The sequence below is a fragment of the Dendrobates tinctorius genome, unplaced genomic scaffold (genome assembly GCF_039654945.1).
Source record: "Dendrobates tinctorius isolate UK_male_01 unplaced genomic scaffold, ASM3965494v1 ptg000156l, whole genome shotgun sequence".
NCBI lineage: Eukaryota > Metazoa > Chordata > Amphibia > Anura > Dendrobatidae > Dendrobates > Dendrobates tinctorius.
In genome coordinates this window covers 13,250,886-13,266,939 of record NW_027361823.1, presented here as the reverse complement: position 1 = coordinate 13,266,939, position 16,054 = coordinate 13,250,886, and the positions used below count along the sequence as shown (strand labels likewise).

At 41.6% G+C, this 16,054-nt stretch overlaps 1 protein-coding gene across 2 annotated transcripts in view; it reads right to left on the bottom strand.

Annotated features, from left to right (window-relative positions):
* PRKG1 (protein kinase cGMP-dependent 1) overlaps positions 1-16,054 on the bottom strand; it is a 1,325,447-nt gene that overhangs the window by 224,010 nt on the left and 1,085,383 nt on the right. For both annotated transcript variants that reach the window (XM_073548242.1, XM_073548243.1), the window contains exon 7: positions 15,425-15,519. In XM_073548242.1, coding sequence (XP_073404343.1) covers positions 15,425-15,519 — 95 coding nt within the window. The remainder of the gene's footprint in view (positions 1-15,424; positions 15,520-16,054) is intronic.

Genomic DNA, 16,054 nt, shown 5'->3' with positions numbered 1-16,054 from the left:
AATGTCACTGTCGCCTTCGCTTAAACCTAAACTATCCATACGCTGCATTACTTGTGTCCCGATGGACATACAGAATCATTTCATAAGCAGTTTGAGACAGATACTGTATGTCATTGCACTGAAGGTCATCTTAAAAAATCCATATTAAGGCTAAAACTTTTAAATTTAGATTAGGTTCACATTTGTCAACAGCGGCTGTTAAGCAATCGCCAATCAATTATTTGCTTTCCGATTGGTGGTCATTTACTAGCCTGTTTAGGTCATCCAACTGCACTTCTCATGCACAAAACAATCAGTAAAAGATCGTTCTATATACATAGGCTGTCACTCTTCTCGGCAGCACATGTCCTTTGTATACAGAACGATGTGCTGCCGAGGACAATGCTATTCAAGCAAACTTAAAAATCATTTCACCCGAGGACTGAGAATGTTGTTTGTCAAGCAGGTGATGGACAGCTTGTCTGCATTGGCTGATTATTGTGAAGGAGCATTCATACAGTAGGACCATTTATTCATGATGGCTCAGCAGATTAAATGCTGCCTTAGTCTAATCCTTTCTTAGGGCATTCATTACTAGTACTGGGCCCGAGTTCAAGGGTTGCGGTCCCATCCAAGTCCTGAAGCCCAAATGGAAGACCAATACTATTAAATTCCTGGGAAGGCTGGGGCTCTACTGAGGGTATAAACACCCTTTACATGTGAGGAGGGGTATACATAATAAAAACAAGTACAGTAATCTTAAACAATACAAGTCACGACTGGTACAGGAGGAGAGAGGACCCTGCCTGCGAGGGCTCACAATCTACAAGGGATGGTTGAGGATACAATAGGCGAGGGCAGAGCTGGTTGTTCAGTGGTTTGGACAATCGGTGGTTATTGCAGGTTGTAGGTAGAAGCTATCATTGTTTAGTGTAGTGTTTAGCAAGACCAAACACAATTGTCACGATAGAATAACAAGACGCACACCTCTACTAACCCAAAGGCCAAAAAAAAAAATGCTTCTTCCACCATTTTCCAAGACCAGTAGCGTTTCCATTTTTTGGGAACGGGGCTATGTGATAGAATATTTTTTTTGTGCCCTGAGCTTTCATTTTTATTGATACCATTTAGGGGTAGAAATGATGTTTTGATTGCCTCTTATTGCATTTTATTACAATGTTGCAGCGACCAAAAAAACCATAATTCTAGGGTTTTGATTTTTTTCTCATTGCGTCATTTACCGATCGGATTAAATAACTTTATATTTTGATACATCTTACATTTCTGAAAGCAGCAATACCAAATGTGTATTTTTTATATATTTTCAATGGGGCAAAAGAGGGGGTGATTTGAATATTTGCAATTAACATTTCTTTTTCATATTTTTAAAAACTTTTTTTTTTACCCTTTACTGTTTTCAATAGTCCGCGTATGAGATTTGAAGCTGTGATCATCTGCCCAATCCACAGCTGTTAGACACACTTGATGGATGGATTACACAAACCATTAAGTGTGGGGAAAGATGTGAGCTTGGTGTGCGAGCCCACATCAAAGGCAGGGACAGGGAAACTACCTTTCAAGTACATATACATCAAAGGTATTAATGAAACCCGTTCTTACTTTCAACTCTGCAAAAACTCTGTTTCTCTTATTCATTCTCGTCTGGACTATTGTAACTCTCTACTATCAGTCTCCCTCTTACCAAACTCTCCCCTCTCCAATATTTCTTGAATGCTGTAGCCAGGATCATATTCTACACCAATCATTACACAGATTCCTCTACCTTGTGCCAGTCATTACACTGGCTACCCATCCACTTCAGAATTCAGTATAAACTTATTACCCTCACCCACAGAGCTCTCCATGGCTCAGCACCACCCTACATCTCCTCCTTCATTTCAGCCTACCACCCTACCCGCGCCCTCCGTTCTGCTGATGACCTAAGGTTAACATCCTCCATAATCAGAACCTCCCACTCCAGTGTCTAAGATTTTTCACGTGCTGCGCCAATTTTCTGGAATACACAACCCAGGTTAATTCGATTAATCCCCAATACTCACAGTTTTAAACATGCACTAAAAACACATTTGTTCAGACTGGCCTTCTGCCTCAACTCATTAATCTAATTATCCCTGTGTGGCACAGTCAAAATTTTTACCATAGCCTGGTTCCTCGTATCATGTTCTCATGTTCTCACACACTTTATGCATTTAATAGCCCTCTGTGCTGTACTGTTATATACTTAGGCTGATAACCAGTTCATGCAGCATTACATGAACACCAGATTTTTACATTATGGCTGGTCCGAACAACAAAAGCAATTGTTACCACCCACCTTTCATGTCTCCCCTTTTTCCTCATAGATAGTAAGCTTGCGAGCAGGGCCCTCATTCTTCTTGGTATCTGTTATGATCTATGTGAGTATTGTTATGCTGTAATGTCTATTGTCTGTATAAGTCCCTTCTGAAATGTAAAGTGCTGCGGAATATGTTGGCGCTATAGAAATAAAATTATTATTATTATTATTATTATTATTATTATTATTATTCATACAAAATTAATATGTTAGGGAAGCATCCATACTGGCACTAAGCCATCTTAATCCCTTTTCTATAGGCTGCAGATTACATTCAACTTTTTTAAAATTGAGAATTTGAATATTTAACAATTGTTGATAAAGTCATGATAATAATTACAACCAGGCAAGACCATAGCAGAGATAGATCGCAAGAAAAAACCAGGGACGTCCAACCTTCACACATAAATTCCATATTGAAAGTCGCTAGACATAGACTGATCCCATGACCCCCTACTGAGGCGCACATTTCATGAATAGCTACTGTGATTTCATCTACCAGTTGATAAACAGATGTAAAGACATTTGAAATTCAAAGTGGGTATTTGAAGTGCAGCATAGAGGGCAGGTGGCTGATAAGTCAGACAAGGATTACCGTTTAGTGCTGAGGACTGATCAAAGCCGCACCGCTCTAATTCATTCTTCCTTTTCTTTAAAAGGTTCAATGATCAATAAACATTGTTTTACAAAGGTACCGAAATTATAACTACTGGGCCTGTGTACTTTTGGGAAGTTTCATTATTAGTGTTGGCTTAAAATTGCATCATAATGATATAACTAATGTAAAAAGAAACATGCCTGAAGCATGTAAAACATAGGTAAAGCATATCTGCTGCCGATATTAGGTTATAGGCCAGTCAAGGCGAATCTGTGGCATGCATGCCAGCGGGTGCACTCAGAGCCTTCTCTTTGAGCACACACGCCAAGCCTGAGAGATGCCACTCCCTTCTTCCCCTGTTCGAATATATTCACATCTAAAGCCCCCGTTACACACTGCGATATCGCTAGCAATATCGCTGTAAAGTCACCGATTTTGTGACGTTGCAGCAATATTGCTAGCGATATCGCTGCATGTGATACTTACCTCCGACCGGCTCCCCCGCTGGTTATCGCTGATCGCGCGAGAAGCTCCTGGATCATTTCTCGTCGGTCACTTCCTGCGGCGCTTCCTGCTGTGATAGGAAAGGAAAGGAAGGCTGCTGTCTGCAATCTGCCAAAACCCTATCAAAGACATAAGCCAACCAGCTGATATGAAAAAGGCCCTGAAGCAGCTAGGCTTCAAAAACTGAATCAGCACTCAGGTATTTTCAGAAGACACAGCTAAATGAATTCAGAACACCCCAGCAGGGAATGGCAGAAATCCAGAAAAACAAAGCAAAAACAAAGTCAAAGCACAAAAGCAAGAGGCCGAGCAGCAAACTTAGCTTTGGAGGAGCAGGAATTCAGACTGGTCTCCAAGGATCCCACAGAGAAATCACCCGCAGGGCAGAAGGGCGTCGGCAGCATTGTATCCAGTCCGTAACTCCACTCAGCCAGTCACAATCATCTGCCTCAGGTGTTTGACAATCAGGCTCACTACCTTTCTTTACCAGAAGGGGGAGTTCCTCGGGCCTCAGTAATGAAGGGGAAAATGAACTCACAACACCCATGCCTCTCTTAAAGGGATCCCCGGTATGGAAGTCAGGGCAGTGGCCTTCAAATGCTCTGGTACTGACCCCAGGCTCTCTTAAAGGGATCTCCTGTATGGAAATTAGGGCAAATCCCTTGGCGCTCCGATTCTGACCCCAGGGTTCTATTATAGAGATCATTGGTATGCAAGTCAGGGCAAATCCACTCAGCGCTCTGGCTTTGATCCCAGGCTCTCTTAAAGGGATCCCGGTATGGAAGTTAGGGCAAATCCACTCAGGACTCTGGTTCTGACCCAAGTCCCCTCTTAAAGGGATCCTCAGTACAGAAGTGAGGGAAAATCCACTGCTCGCTTTGGTACTGACCCCAGGCCTCTCTTAATGGGATCTCCGGTATGGAAGTTAGGGTAAATCCTACAGTGCTCTGATTCTCTCCCCAGGCTTCTAATAAAGGGATTATTGATATGGAAGTCAGGGCAAATCCACTCAGCGCTCTGGTTCTGACGCCAGGCCTCTCTTAAAGGGATCCCCAGTATGGAAGGTAGGACCGTTCCACTCAGAGCACTGGTTCTGACTCCAGGCTGACAGGATGATGTGGGATATTAGTGGTAGTTGTCCGGTGGCTCTGGCTGACAGGATGATGTGGGATATTAGGGGCAGTAGTCCAGTTGCTCTGGCTGATGGGATGATGTGGGATATTATAGTGAATGTAGCTATGCGGAATGGGCGGGGCTCTACACTCAGCTATATATATGTCTAATATATAATTGTCTAATTCTGTCTGTCTGTCTGTAATGGAAATCCTGCCTTGCTGATTGGTCGCGGCAGTTAGGCCGCGACCAATCAGTGACAGTTGCTTAGTCATCGCGGCAACACGGCTGCATTGCTTATTGTACAGGCACATTACAGCCATTAAAGGCATCACTGCTGCGTCGCTCATTACACAGGCACAGTCCTGTACATATTCTGGAGTACAATACATTAGGTAACAGCAGAAAAGTGACTGCAGCTCTGGGTGTAACTGGAGTACAATACATTAGGTAAGATCTGAACAGTGACTGCAGCTCTGGCTGTAACAGGAGTATAATACATTAGGTAAGAGCAGAACGGTGACTGCAGCTCTGGGTGTAACTGGACTACAATACATTAGGTAAAAGCAGAACAGTGACTGCAGCTCTGGGAGTAACTGGAGTACAATACATTAGATAACAGCAGAACAGTGACTGCAGATCTGGGTGTAACTGGAGTACACTACATTAGGTAACAGCAGAACAGTGACTGCAGCTCTGGGTGTAACAGGAGGACATTAGGTAAGAACAGAACAGTGGCTGCAGCTCTGGGTGTAACTTGCGTACAATACATTAGGTAAGAGCAGAACAGTGCAGCTCTGGGTGTAACTTGCATACAATACATTAGGTAAGTGCAGAACAGTGACTGCAGCTCTGGGTGTAACTGGACTACAATACATTAGGTAAAAGCAGAACAGTGACTGCAGCTCTGGGAGTAAATGGAGTACAATACATTAGATAACAGCAGAACAGTGACAGCAGCTCTGGGTGTAACTGGACTACAATACATTAGGTAAAAGCAGAACAGTGACTGCAGCTCTGGGTGTAACTGGAGTACAATACATTAGATAACAGCAGAAGTGACTACAGCTCTGGCTGTAACTGGAGTACAATACATTAGGTAACAGCAGAACAGTGACAGCAGCTCTGGGAGTAACTGGAGTAAAATACATTAGATAACAGCAGAACAGTGACAGCAGCTCTGGGTGTAACTGGAGTACAATACATTAGGTAACAGCAGAAGTGACTACAGCTCTGGCTGTAACTGGAGTACAATACATTAGGTAACAGCAGAACAGTGACAGCAGCTCCGGGTGTATCATGAGTATAATACACTAGATGGTGGCCCGATTCTATCGGGTAGTTTAGAGTCTCTGTTAAAATAAAAAATAGTTATATACTCACCTTCCGATGGCCCGCAGACTCTGTCCCTCCTCTCACCACGCTCCCGGCATCTTCCGATACCAGTAATGATTAGCGAGAAGGGCCGGAGATGACGTCACACTTGCGAGAGCGCGACGTCATCAGCGGTGGTTCGCACAAAGCATTACTGGGACTGGAAGATGCCGGGCGCGTAGTGAGAGGAGGGACAGAGTCCGGGGGCCGTCGGAAGGTGAGTATATCACTATTTCTTATTTTAACAGAAACTCTAGAATACCCGATGCGATAGAATCGGGCCACCATATAGTATAGATATAATCATTATAATTTGTTCTAACTAACTGTAGTTAGTTACTATGCCCGGGCAGCACCGGGCTCTTCAGCTAGTTATTAATAATAACCAAATTTGGTACTGTAATAATCTGATAATTTTATAATCCTAGAACCAATAGGGCACTAGATTATAAAAGAAATTAAGAACAGAGGAAATAAACCTCAAAGAAAGAAATGGTTCCACACATCACTTTGGACATTCCTTTTTTGGTTAAAAAAGTCCCAGAAATAAAACTGATAATTTGAAGTTCTGCTGATCGGACCTCCACCTGACAGCAAGAATGTCATTACTCTATAGTGGCATCAAAGGAAAAATTAAGAACTATTATTATATTTATTTAATGGCTTTCAGCTCTATCTCGAGCCATGGTGACTTAATGGATGAACAATCTGTAGGAAGGTCGATCTTGCACAATCCTAGATAGGCCCACCAGGATCTTCTCCACTGTTATCTTGATGGTATCAAGCCATTGGGCTGTAATTCTTCCTCTTTGCCTTGTTCTATTGATGATGCCCTTCTCTAGTGATTGCCCTTTTCGATGATGTTTCCAAAGAAGGCAAGTCGTAGCTTGGTGATCCTTGCTTCAAGTGACTTGTCTGGCTTGATGTATTCCAAGATTGATTTGTATGTCCTTCTTGCCCTTCAAGGTATTGATAACCATGGATGGCAATAAATTAAGAACTACATGGTGACAAATAAAATTGAAAGTCCTATACAGCAACACTCTTTATAGTCAATCTTTGCTCTGACCAACGGAAGGAAGATCAGAACGAGGAAGACATTAATATTGCCGGTCCATAAATGGGTAAAATAAGAGCAAAAAGTCTCATAATACCTCCAGTATCAAGAAAATTCAAGTCATACTGCCACACAGTGACACAGACCAAGGACAAACTTTTCAAACTTCTTAGTAACAAGTGAACAATATACTGTATTATCATGTTCTAATTTATTTCCTAAAGTGCCAACCTCATCATTGGGTAATTGTCCTGCATTCACAAAAGTACATGATGCTATACTAAGGTGTAATTGAGATGCAATTAAAGCCGGAATAACAGAAAAATTGGAAACTAATTGCAAATAAAGATGACAATCCAGGTGGAAAACAGAACAATAACTGAAGCATCTGGTTTGTTTGTCCTTCTGGCACACCTTATCCTATTGACTAGAGGCAATTAAAATCCACATGTGTCTCCTTTACATCATCCTCTTCAATGCAAGGCATTAAACACGTGTAAAATGCATAATTTTTTTTTGCTACACGCAACATTTATTTTTTGCTTTGAAGATGTGATTTTCTCTGTAATGTTTTCCTGGGGATTAGTTTACTAGTGACTTCAGAGATTCAACATTTACTTAGAATATTAAGCAATTTTTTTTCTTGATCGCAGACGTTCACCTTATAGCACAGAGTTCAGAATTTACAGATGAGTTCATTACACCGATTTACTGAACCGAATGTGTTCAGTGTGGAAATGATGTTTACTTCATCTTCTCTCTGAATGCTAATATAATAAACAGTGAAAATCACCGACAAATAAGTAAAATCAAAAAGAAAAAATAATGTTAACCTTTATCCATGTACCAATTACAAGCACATCCTTAAAATCTCTTGTGAGTACATACTGTCAGTTGTGCCATCAAGGTTTTTTTTACACAGTTTTTAGTTCTAAATACAATATAAAATATACACTTTGACCCCCTGCTCTCAAATATTCATTTTCTGGGGTCCCTAAGGGTAAAGGATTGTTAAGTCAGTGATTTCCGATCTCAGGAGTGTTTTCAGATGTGCTGCCAGATGTTGTCTCCAATTGGAGGTGAAAATGGCAAGAATATTTGAACTTTCAACCCACCGAGTCCAGTGGCATTTACTTACCTTCTAACTACTAGATTATAATGCTCCCTTTTAGAGACAACATTTTTTGTTGGAATTAGGGCACATAAATGTTGGTCAAACACTGATACTAGTGGATAACCCATAGTTTTGTAGAACAGACCTTTTGCAATTATGTGCCATTGTAGAAGGACCATGCATGGGTGCAGCTAGAGGGAGTGCAGAGACAGAAGTTTCTCTAAGTTTATGGTATTTGAGGGGTCCATAGACCATTTTATGTCATTTTCCATTTTTTGTCTTCTGGTATTAGTAGATGTTGTTGGTGCCAAATTTTTCAATATGAGGCATCTGATCATGAATTTAGCGTAAAGTAAAAAAGTGGTCTTTTTTGGTCTTGTATGACTTTTGGCACAAAAAAGTTGCAAAAACAATTCATTTCAAAACATACATGGTACATAAATTGCACCCAAATACTAGCTTATGGACAAAAATATCATGGGGGTACTGGAGTCGGGATGAATTTTGTGACTTTAAATTAGACAAAAACATCAACAATCGCTAAACTCCATCCACAAAGCAGAAAATAAGTAAAAAACATGCAAGCACATATTGAATAGACGTGAAAAGAGAATAATGAATTGGTTAGAAAAAAAATTAAGGCATAAAAACTAGCCAAAAACAGGTGCTGAGGTAATGATCAATGGGGCCTCAGTTTTTCATACCTGTTTCGGTCAGCTCCACTAATGTTGAGAGAGTTGAAGGGAGAGGGGGTGCATCGAAGCTTGCCTGATAAATTTATGAAGAGTTCTGGCACACATTATGATACTCCATTACTGGAGTTACACTTCTGGTTGAAAAAGGCACTTAATGAATTAGGTGCATCTTGGCCAGGACGCCAATCATTAAGACTGGCTTAGGCTATGTGCACACGCTGTGGATTCTGCTGCGGATCCGCTGCGTTTCTGGCCCTGCGGGTCCGCAGCAGTTTCTGCTGCGTTGTACAGTACCATTGTTTTCAATGGTCAAACCAAAAACGCTGTGCACATGCTGCAGATTACAATCCGCAGCATGTCAATTCTTTGTGCGGATTCCGCTGCGGTTTCACAACTTATCCATTGTGAGGTGTGAAACCGCAGGGCAAAACCGCAGGACTTTTGACCTGCGGATTTACCTGCGGATTTTTACAAATCCGCGGGGAAAAATCCGCAGCTCTCAAAACTACGTGTGCACATAGCCTGACACAGCGTCAGTCTTAATGAACTGGGCCCATAGACTGATTGCTTCTGCCTCTCCATTTTAGTGATCAGTAGGTGTCTCAGCACTCAGACCAGAACTTTAAACATGTCACTATAATTGGCAATTCAGAATGAATTGTATGGATTGATGAACAGCTACAAAGCTCCTGCTTCATCGTAGAAAGAACCACAGCCTTACTGGTCAGACATGTTCTCAGATTTAGTAAAAAAAAAAAAAAAAGCTAAAATATCAACCGAATGCCAATTATAGATATGTGATTATTCACTCATTGTACGCATTAATTGCTCTACACAGGAAAGGAAGGCATTATTCCCTATAATCATGTTACATCATTTGCATAATAATTTTCAAGGCAAGTCAACCAGTCCAAATTACTAACAAACGTCTTTGTATCCCTATAGTTTGTACAGAAAAATAACAAGTTCTCAATTCTTGGCAATTTTTTCTTCTAACTTTCCCTTGTTGATTGTGCCAACTCATTTACAAAGATGAAAGAGTTCCTTCAGTTATATTAGACAAACTCCTGACTAATGATCCAGTAACAGCCTTTTTCATTGCTGAAATGACAATCTGGTTTCTCACTTGGGTTATATTACGGCAACAACTAAAAACTCTAAATGTGCAATTTAGTCTGCCGGAAATCCTGAACTATGAATTTATTATACTGCGAAAACTATCTTTAGGGGATTTTTTTTTTTATTTCATAAATGACATCTGTTTAAATGCATCTATATGAAAGTAATAAGTTGTGCTTGAGTTTACAGATGTTATTGGGTGGTTTCAAGAGAAAAAATGCTATAGTTACTGGTATCATTACTGCAGATAGTGACTGGCTGCAATGGTCACATGAGCCAGCACATAATCGCTGATGGCATGTACAGGGGTGAGGGATTTCAGGAGCAACAGCATTTAAATCGTAGGAGATTAGGCTAGCATTAGACTAGCGTTTTTTCCCGCAGCGCACGGCACCACTAAGCCTAGCCCCCTCCGGTCATCTCCGCCTAGTGTCGCACATCGCTGCATGCGATCCGCACACCCTATCTTTAGCATAGGGTGGGCAGACCGTGCGCTGCCCGTGCGCTAGTAGGATTTTGCGTGTGCTGCGCCCTTTTGACAGTGCTCCGAGCACACCAAAATGCAACATGGGGCGTTCGGCGCACGTCGGCGCACCGTCAGTAGGGCGCAGCGCATGCAAAATCCTACTAGCGCATGGCCAGCACACGGTCTGCGCACCCTATGCTAAAGATAGGGTGTGTAGATCGCATGCAGCGATGTGCGACACTAGGCGGAGATGACCGGAGGGGGCGCAGCAGGGGGCAGGGCTTAGCGGCGCCGTGCGCTGCGGGCAAAAACGCTAGTCTGAAGCTAGCCTAACATTATTTTTTTTTACATTTTCTGCTGCCATTTATTTTCATACTTAGGACACCTGTTGGTTGACAAACATTTGACACTGTCCCACATAAAAGATTGGTAAGTAAGATGAGAAAGCTTGGGCTAGGGGAAAATGTGTGTAGATGGGTAGGTAGCTGGCTTAGTGATAGAAAACAAAGAGTGGTTATTAATGGTGCATACTCAGATTGGGCCAGGGTTACTAGTGGGGTACCACAGGGTTCTGTATTGGGCCCCCTACTATTTAATATATTTTTTAATGATCTAGTGGATGGCTTACACAGTAAAATATCAGTATTTGCAGATTATACAAAACTATGTAAGGTAGTTAACACAAAGGAGGACAGTTTGCAACTACAGACAGATTTGAATAAATTGGAGAATTGGGCTGAAAAATGGCAAATGAGGTTTAACATAGATAAGTGTAAGGTTATGCATATGGGAAGGAGAAACAGATGCTACAATTACTTACTAAATGGGAAACTGCTGGGGAAATCAGACATGGAAAAAGACTTAGGCATCTTAGTCAATAAGAAGCTAAATTGGAGTGCCCAGTGTCAGGCAGCTGCCACCAAAGCCAATAGGGTCATGGGATGCATTAGAAGAGGTCTGGGGACACAAGATAAAAACATAATTCTTCCTCTGTACAAATCACTCGTCAGACCACACTTGGAGTATTGTGTCCAATTTTGGATGCCGGTGCTCAAGAAAGACATTACGGAACTTGAAAGGGTTCAAAGGCGGGCTACTAAAATGATAAATGGAGTTGGTTCACTACAATACCCAGAAAGGTTATCAAAATTAGTTCTATTTACTCTAGAAAAGAGAAGACTTAGGGGAGACATAATATATATGTACAAGTATATCAGAGGGCAATACAGAGATCTCTCCAATGAACTGTTTGTACCAAGGACTGTGACAAGAACAAGGGGGCATTCTCTTCATTTGGAAGAAAGACAATTTCTGCAGCAGCATAGAAGAGGGTTCTTCACGGTAAGAGCAGTGAGGCTCTGGAATTCTTTTCCTGAGGAAGTTGTGATGGCCAACTCACTGAATGAATTTAAGAAAGGAATGGATGCTTGTCTTGTGAGTAACAGTATAGAAGGTTACGAATAACATAATATTATAGGTAGATGGTTGACCCAGTTTAGGGGAAGGAATTTTTTTCCCTATGGAGAAAATTGGCTTCTACTCTGTGGGTTTTTTGCCTTTCCCAGGATCAACAATACAGAACAGCTGCACTAAAAATAGGCTGAACTAGATGGACATAAGGTCTTCCTTCAGCCTTCAAAACTGTTACTATATCTATCAGACCTATTCTATAGACCAGATTTTTTGGATATAAGACGTACTTATTTCCCTAAAATTTGGGGTGAAAATAGGGGTCCGTCTTATACTCTATATTGTAGCTGTGGTGGAGCTTACTGGCTGCTGTGTAGCGGGGTTAGAACAACAGTATAGCTGACAGAGAATCCTAGTCTGGAGTGAGTATAAATACCCCTCCTAGATCCAAAGGGAGGCCAGCAAAAGTTAACCCTGAGAGTGCAGGACATTAAGCATGTCCTATATCATGACAGGTGGTGCTGTTTCTGATAGAAAGTAGGCATTTTTTTCTAATCCCGACCAACCCCTTTAAAAGTTGTTTGTTTACCTTTCTACGCAAAAGCAGACATGACAAAGTATATTCTATAGCTGGTGCACACTATCTGGTTGGTCCCTAATTTGAAGCGTTTGTGGCTCTCTACAGTGATCCACAACCCCTTCCCTCTGCTCGTGAGTGGTGGCTGTAGTTGGCAAGAACAGAGGGAAGGAGATTTGTGGATCACTGCGGGGAGCCAAAAACACTTCAACATTAGAGATCACCCAGAAAGCTTTTGCGGGTACCGTAAATGCCAAAATGGAATGCTTAAAGGGAATCTGTCAGTAGGATCGTCCCTCCTAAGCCTATATGGGTATGTAGGTTATAGGAAGCTGAATAAAAGGATAGCTTGATATCTGCGATCTGATGTCTTACTCCAGAAAGAAATCCACGTTTTTTGTATATGTATATGAGCTTTTCCGGGCTGGAAGAAACTGCCCCCAGAGATTATTTTACATAAAGGGAAGCTACCAGTGTGAGACAAGTAACTAACACAGAACAGGAGAAATGAAATTTGTCTTCTTGCAAACACATATTTTGCAGCTCTTGAGCTTTGCTGTATTGCGACAATATTGCAACCTTGTGTGCCTGTGAGCTGGAAGATGAATCTGAGAGGAACCTGCAGATGTGTAAGGAATAATCACACACAGCTCTGCAGCGAGATCAGGAGAGCAGAGAGCGGCCATCACACTGATAACCATTACACATCACACTGGTAACACAGGTAACCATTACACATCATACTGGTAACACAGGTAACCATTACACATCACACTGGTAACCAGTACACATCACACTGGTAACAGGGGTATCCATTACACATCACACTGGTAACCAGTATACATCACACTAGTAACACGGGTAATTCCCTCTTGTACATAAAATAAGCTCAGGAGGCAGAGTTATCTCAAAGCACCATCTGCCCCAAAGCCTGGAAGAGGTCACTTACATAAAGTGATAAAAGATGGTTTCTCAACAAGAACACATCTGATATGAGGCACACAGGGAGGAATGTTTTCAGCATTCTATAACCTGCATACCCATATTAATAGTTTAGATAGGTCAAATGTGGTGACAGATTCCCTTTAAGGAGTTAACCAGGCAAAAATAGAAGAGTTGAGCAAATAGACTAGCAGGACCCTGGTCTAGAGCTGGAGTCACACACAGCGACTCACCAGCGATCCCGACAATGATATCAACGTGTCAGGATCGCTGGTGAGTCGCTATGTGATCGCTGGTGAGCTGTCACACAGACAGCTTCACCCGCGATCAGCACAGCGACGGCGAGCGCCCGGCGTCGCTGTGTTCGTTAGTTACCAGCGCGCTGATGCAGGGAGCTGGTAACTAACGTACACATCGGGTATCCAAGGGACGTGCGTCCGTTAGATACCCGATGTGTACGTTAGTTACCAGCAGATCGCTGGTCTCCCACCTGTCACACGCAGCGATGCGTGCTGGCCAGCGGGAGACCAGCGGCCAAAGAAAAGTCCAGAGGTTTCCCAGAGCGATCAGCGATACCGGCAGGGGGGCGGTCGCTGATCGCTGTCACACACAGTGATCTCACTGGTGAGATCGCTGTTGTGTCACAAAACTTGTGACTCAGCAGCGATCTCGCTAGCGAGATCTCTATGTGTGACGGGACCTTAGCAGTCACATTATATCCTGTGGCCACTGTGGGGAGGGGTTAGGGGTACTTCAAGGTTTTTCCCCAAGGTTATAATCCAGTTTCTATGATATCCACCCTGGTGTGTGAGGCAGGAACTGATATGGGTGAGATAACAGTTGATGTGTATGACAGATAAGTGTGTTGCACTCTATAAGAAAAAGGAAATAAAGCTAAGATTTTATATAGTTTGATAACTCCTGAATTTCCCATCTACACTTGACTTTGGCTTTATGTTCCTTGTATTTTATCAAACAGCAAAGAATTTGTTTTTAACTCCAAATAGGGTGCATTAGAAAATGAACTTTTAACATTTATTTTGCTTGATAAACCCACAAACTTGGTATACTTCATCAACTCTGGGACTCGAGAAGCGAGATTCAATCAGGCAAGCAATTGTTTCATGCTCCCGTATATTGCTCCACACAACTGTTAGAAAGCTCAAGCCCGGCGAGACGAATGTTAAATTATGTTCTTCTAAAAGCCATCTATTGATCCAAGCAGAAAACAGTTCAAAAAAGGAAAATATCAAATAAACAAAACTTGTGAAGAATACTAAAATTACCACATTCTGAAACTGGATTGACTGAATTACAGTTTACTGTAAATTATGGGGCGCAGCTATTTTCGGATACTGATAACACAGGATTTCTGGTATTTTATGATTAGAATGATTCTATTGAATAGCTTATTCATATTTTATTACCGGTATCACACACTTGTTGCATTCCACGGAGAAGAATTTCTGCTTGTCCCATTAGTAAATGAAGGACTGAGGAAGGACTACCTATTACTTAGACATCACACATAGCTGGGACTTTTATAGAGTATTTTTCCTGCCAGCAGTGAGAAATGGGAAAATGTTTTGCAGTTTTAAAAAGAAGAAATCCTTTCTGGCATTCGGAGCTCATGTATTCTTAATATATCCATACACATACGTTACACAGAGTCTAAACATGGGGAGAGCCGCGGTGGGCTCTAGGACTGCAGGGGGCCTGACGGTAACTGTGCCAGTAAAGGAATGGTTAAAAGTGTTGATTCATAAGCTTTTATGACTTTGTGCCCTGACATTACTATATCTATTATACCTACACAGTGACATCACTGTATCTGCAATTCCTATACAGTGACATTGTTATATGTATTATATAGTGATGTCATTATACGTATTATAGAGTAACATCGTTATATGTATTATAACTATACAGTGCCATCATTGTATCTATTATCTCTATACAGTGACATCATCGCTGTAAATATAAGGCCTAACAGCAGAAATAAGAAATGTATTAATTTGTTCTGAGGCCAATAGATAAGAATTAAAATCACACATTCTTTATCCGCCCTTATGTCTTTTCTGTAGGATGCCCCTTTAAATCATATCAAATGGACATCTTACCCTTGAAGAGCCTTCTCTCCAAACCAGTCACCTTTTCCTAAAGTGCGAAGAAATATTGGATCTTCACCCGGCGTATCTTCTCTTGTTACATTCACCTGTCAAAAAGAAGCATTTGTTTTTTTCAACACTTTTCACATAAAAGCCAGAAGGAAATTGACTGACAGAAGGTGGAATTTACTGGCAATGAAGATCGAGTGGTTGTCAAAACCTCCAAAATTGACTGTATTCTGTTGATTGAAGAACAACCACACAATTCCATGCCACTGTACACAGGAGTATATCACCTGCTCAATATAATCCCTGATGTAGTCCTCAGGAGAAGGTGTGCCGCATGTACCATACAGGAGAGACGAGAACTTTGTCCTAAGTAGTGCCCTATTCTGACTGTATCAGAAACCTTTTAATTGTCCTCTGGATCGCATGTATGTATATTTCCCCCAGCAGAAGTCACTGCGCATTCAGGTGCTACATCTATTAGTGGAGCTTGGCCCTATATTTCAGGTTGTAGATTGAGTCGAACATATTAATTAATGTGCAATCCAGAAATGTGATGTTTCAGCCAAATAGTGAGTCCTTCATCAGACAAGAGATTGCAGGAGACTCTAGATTTAGAGAAGAAAGTGCTTGTAA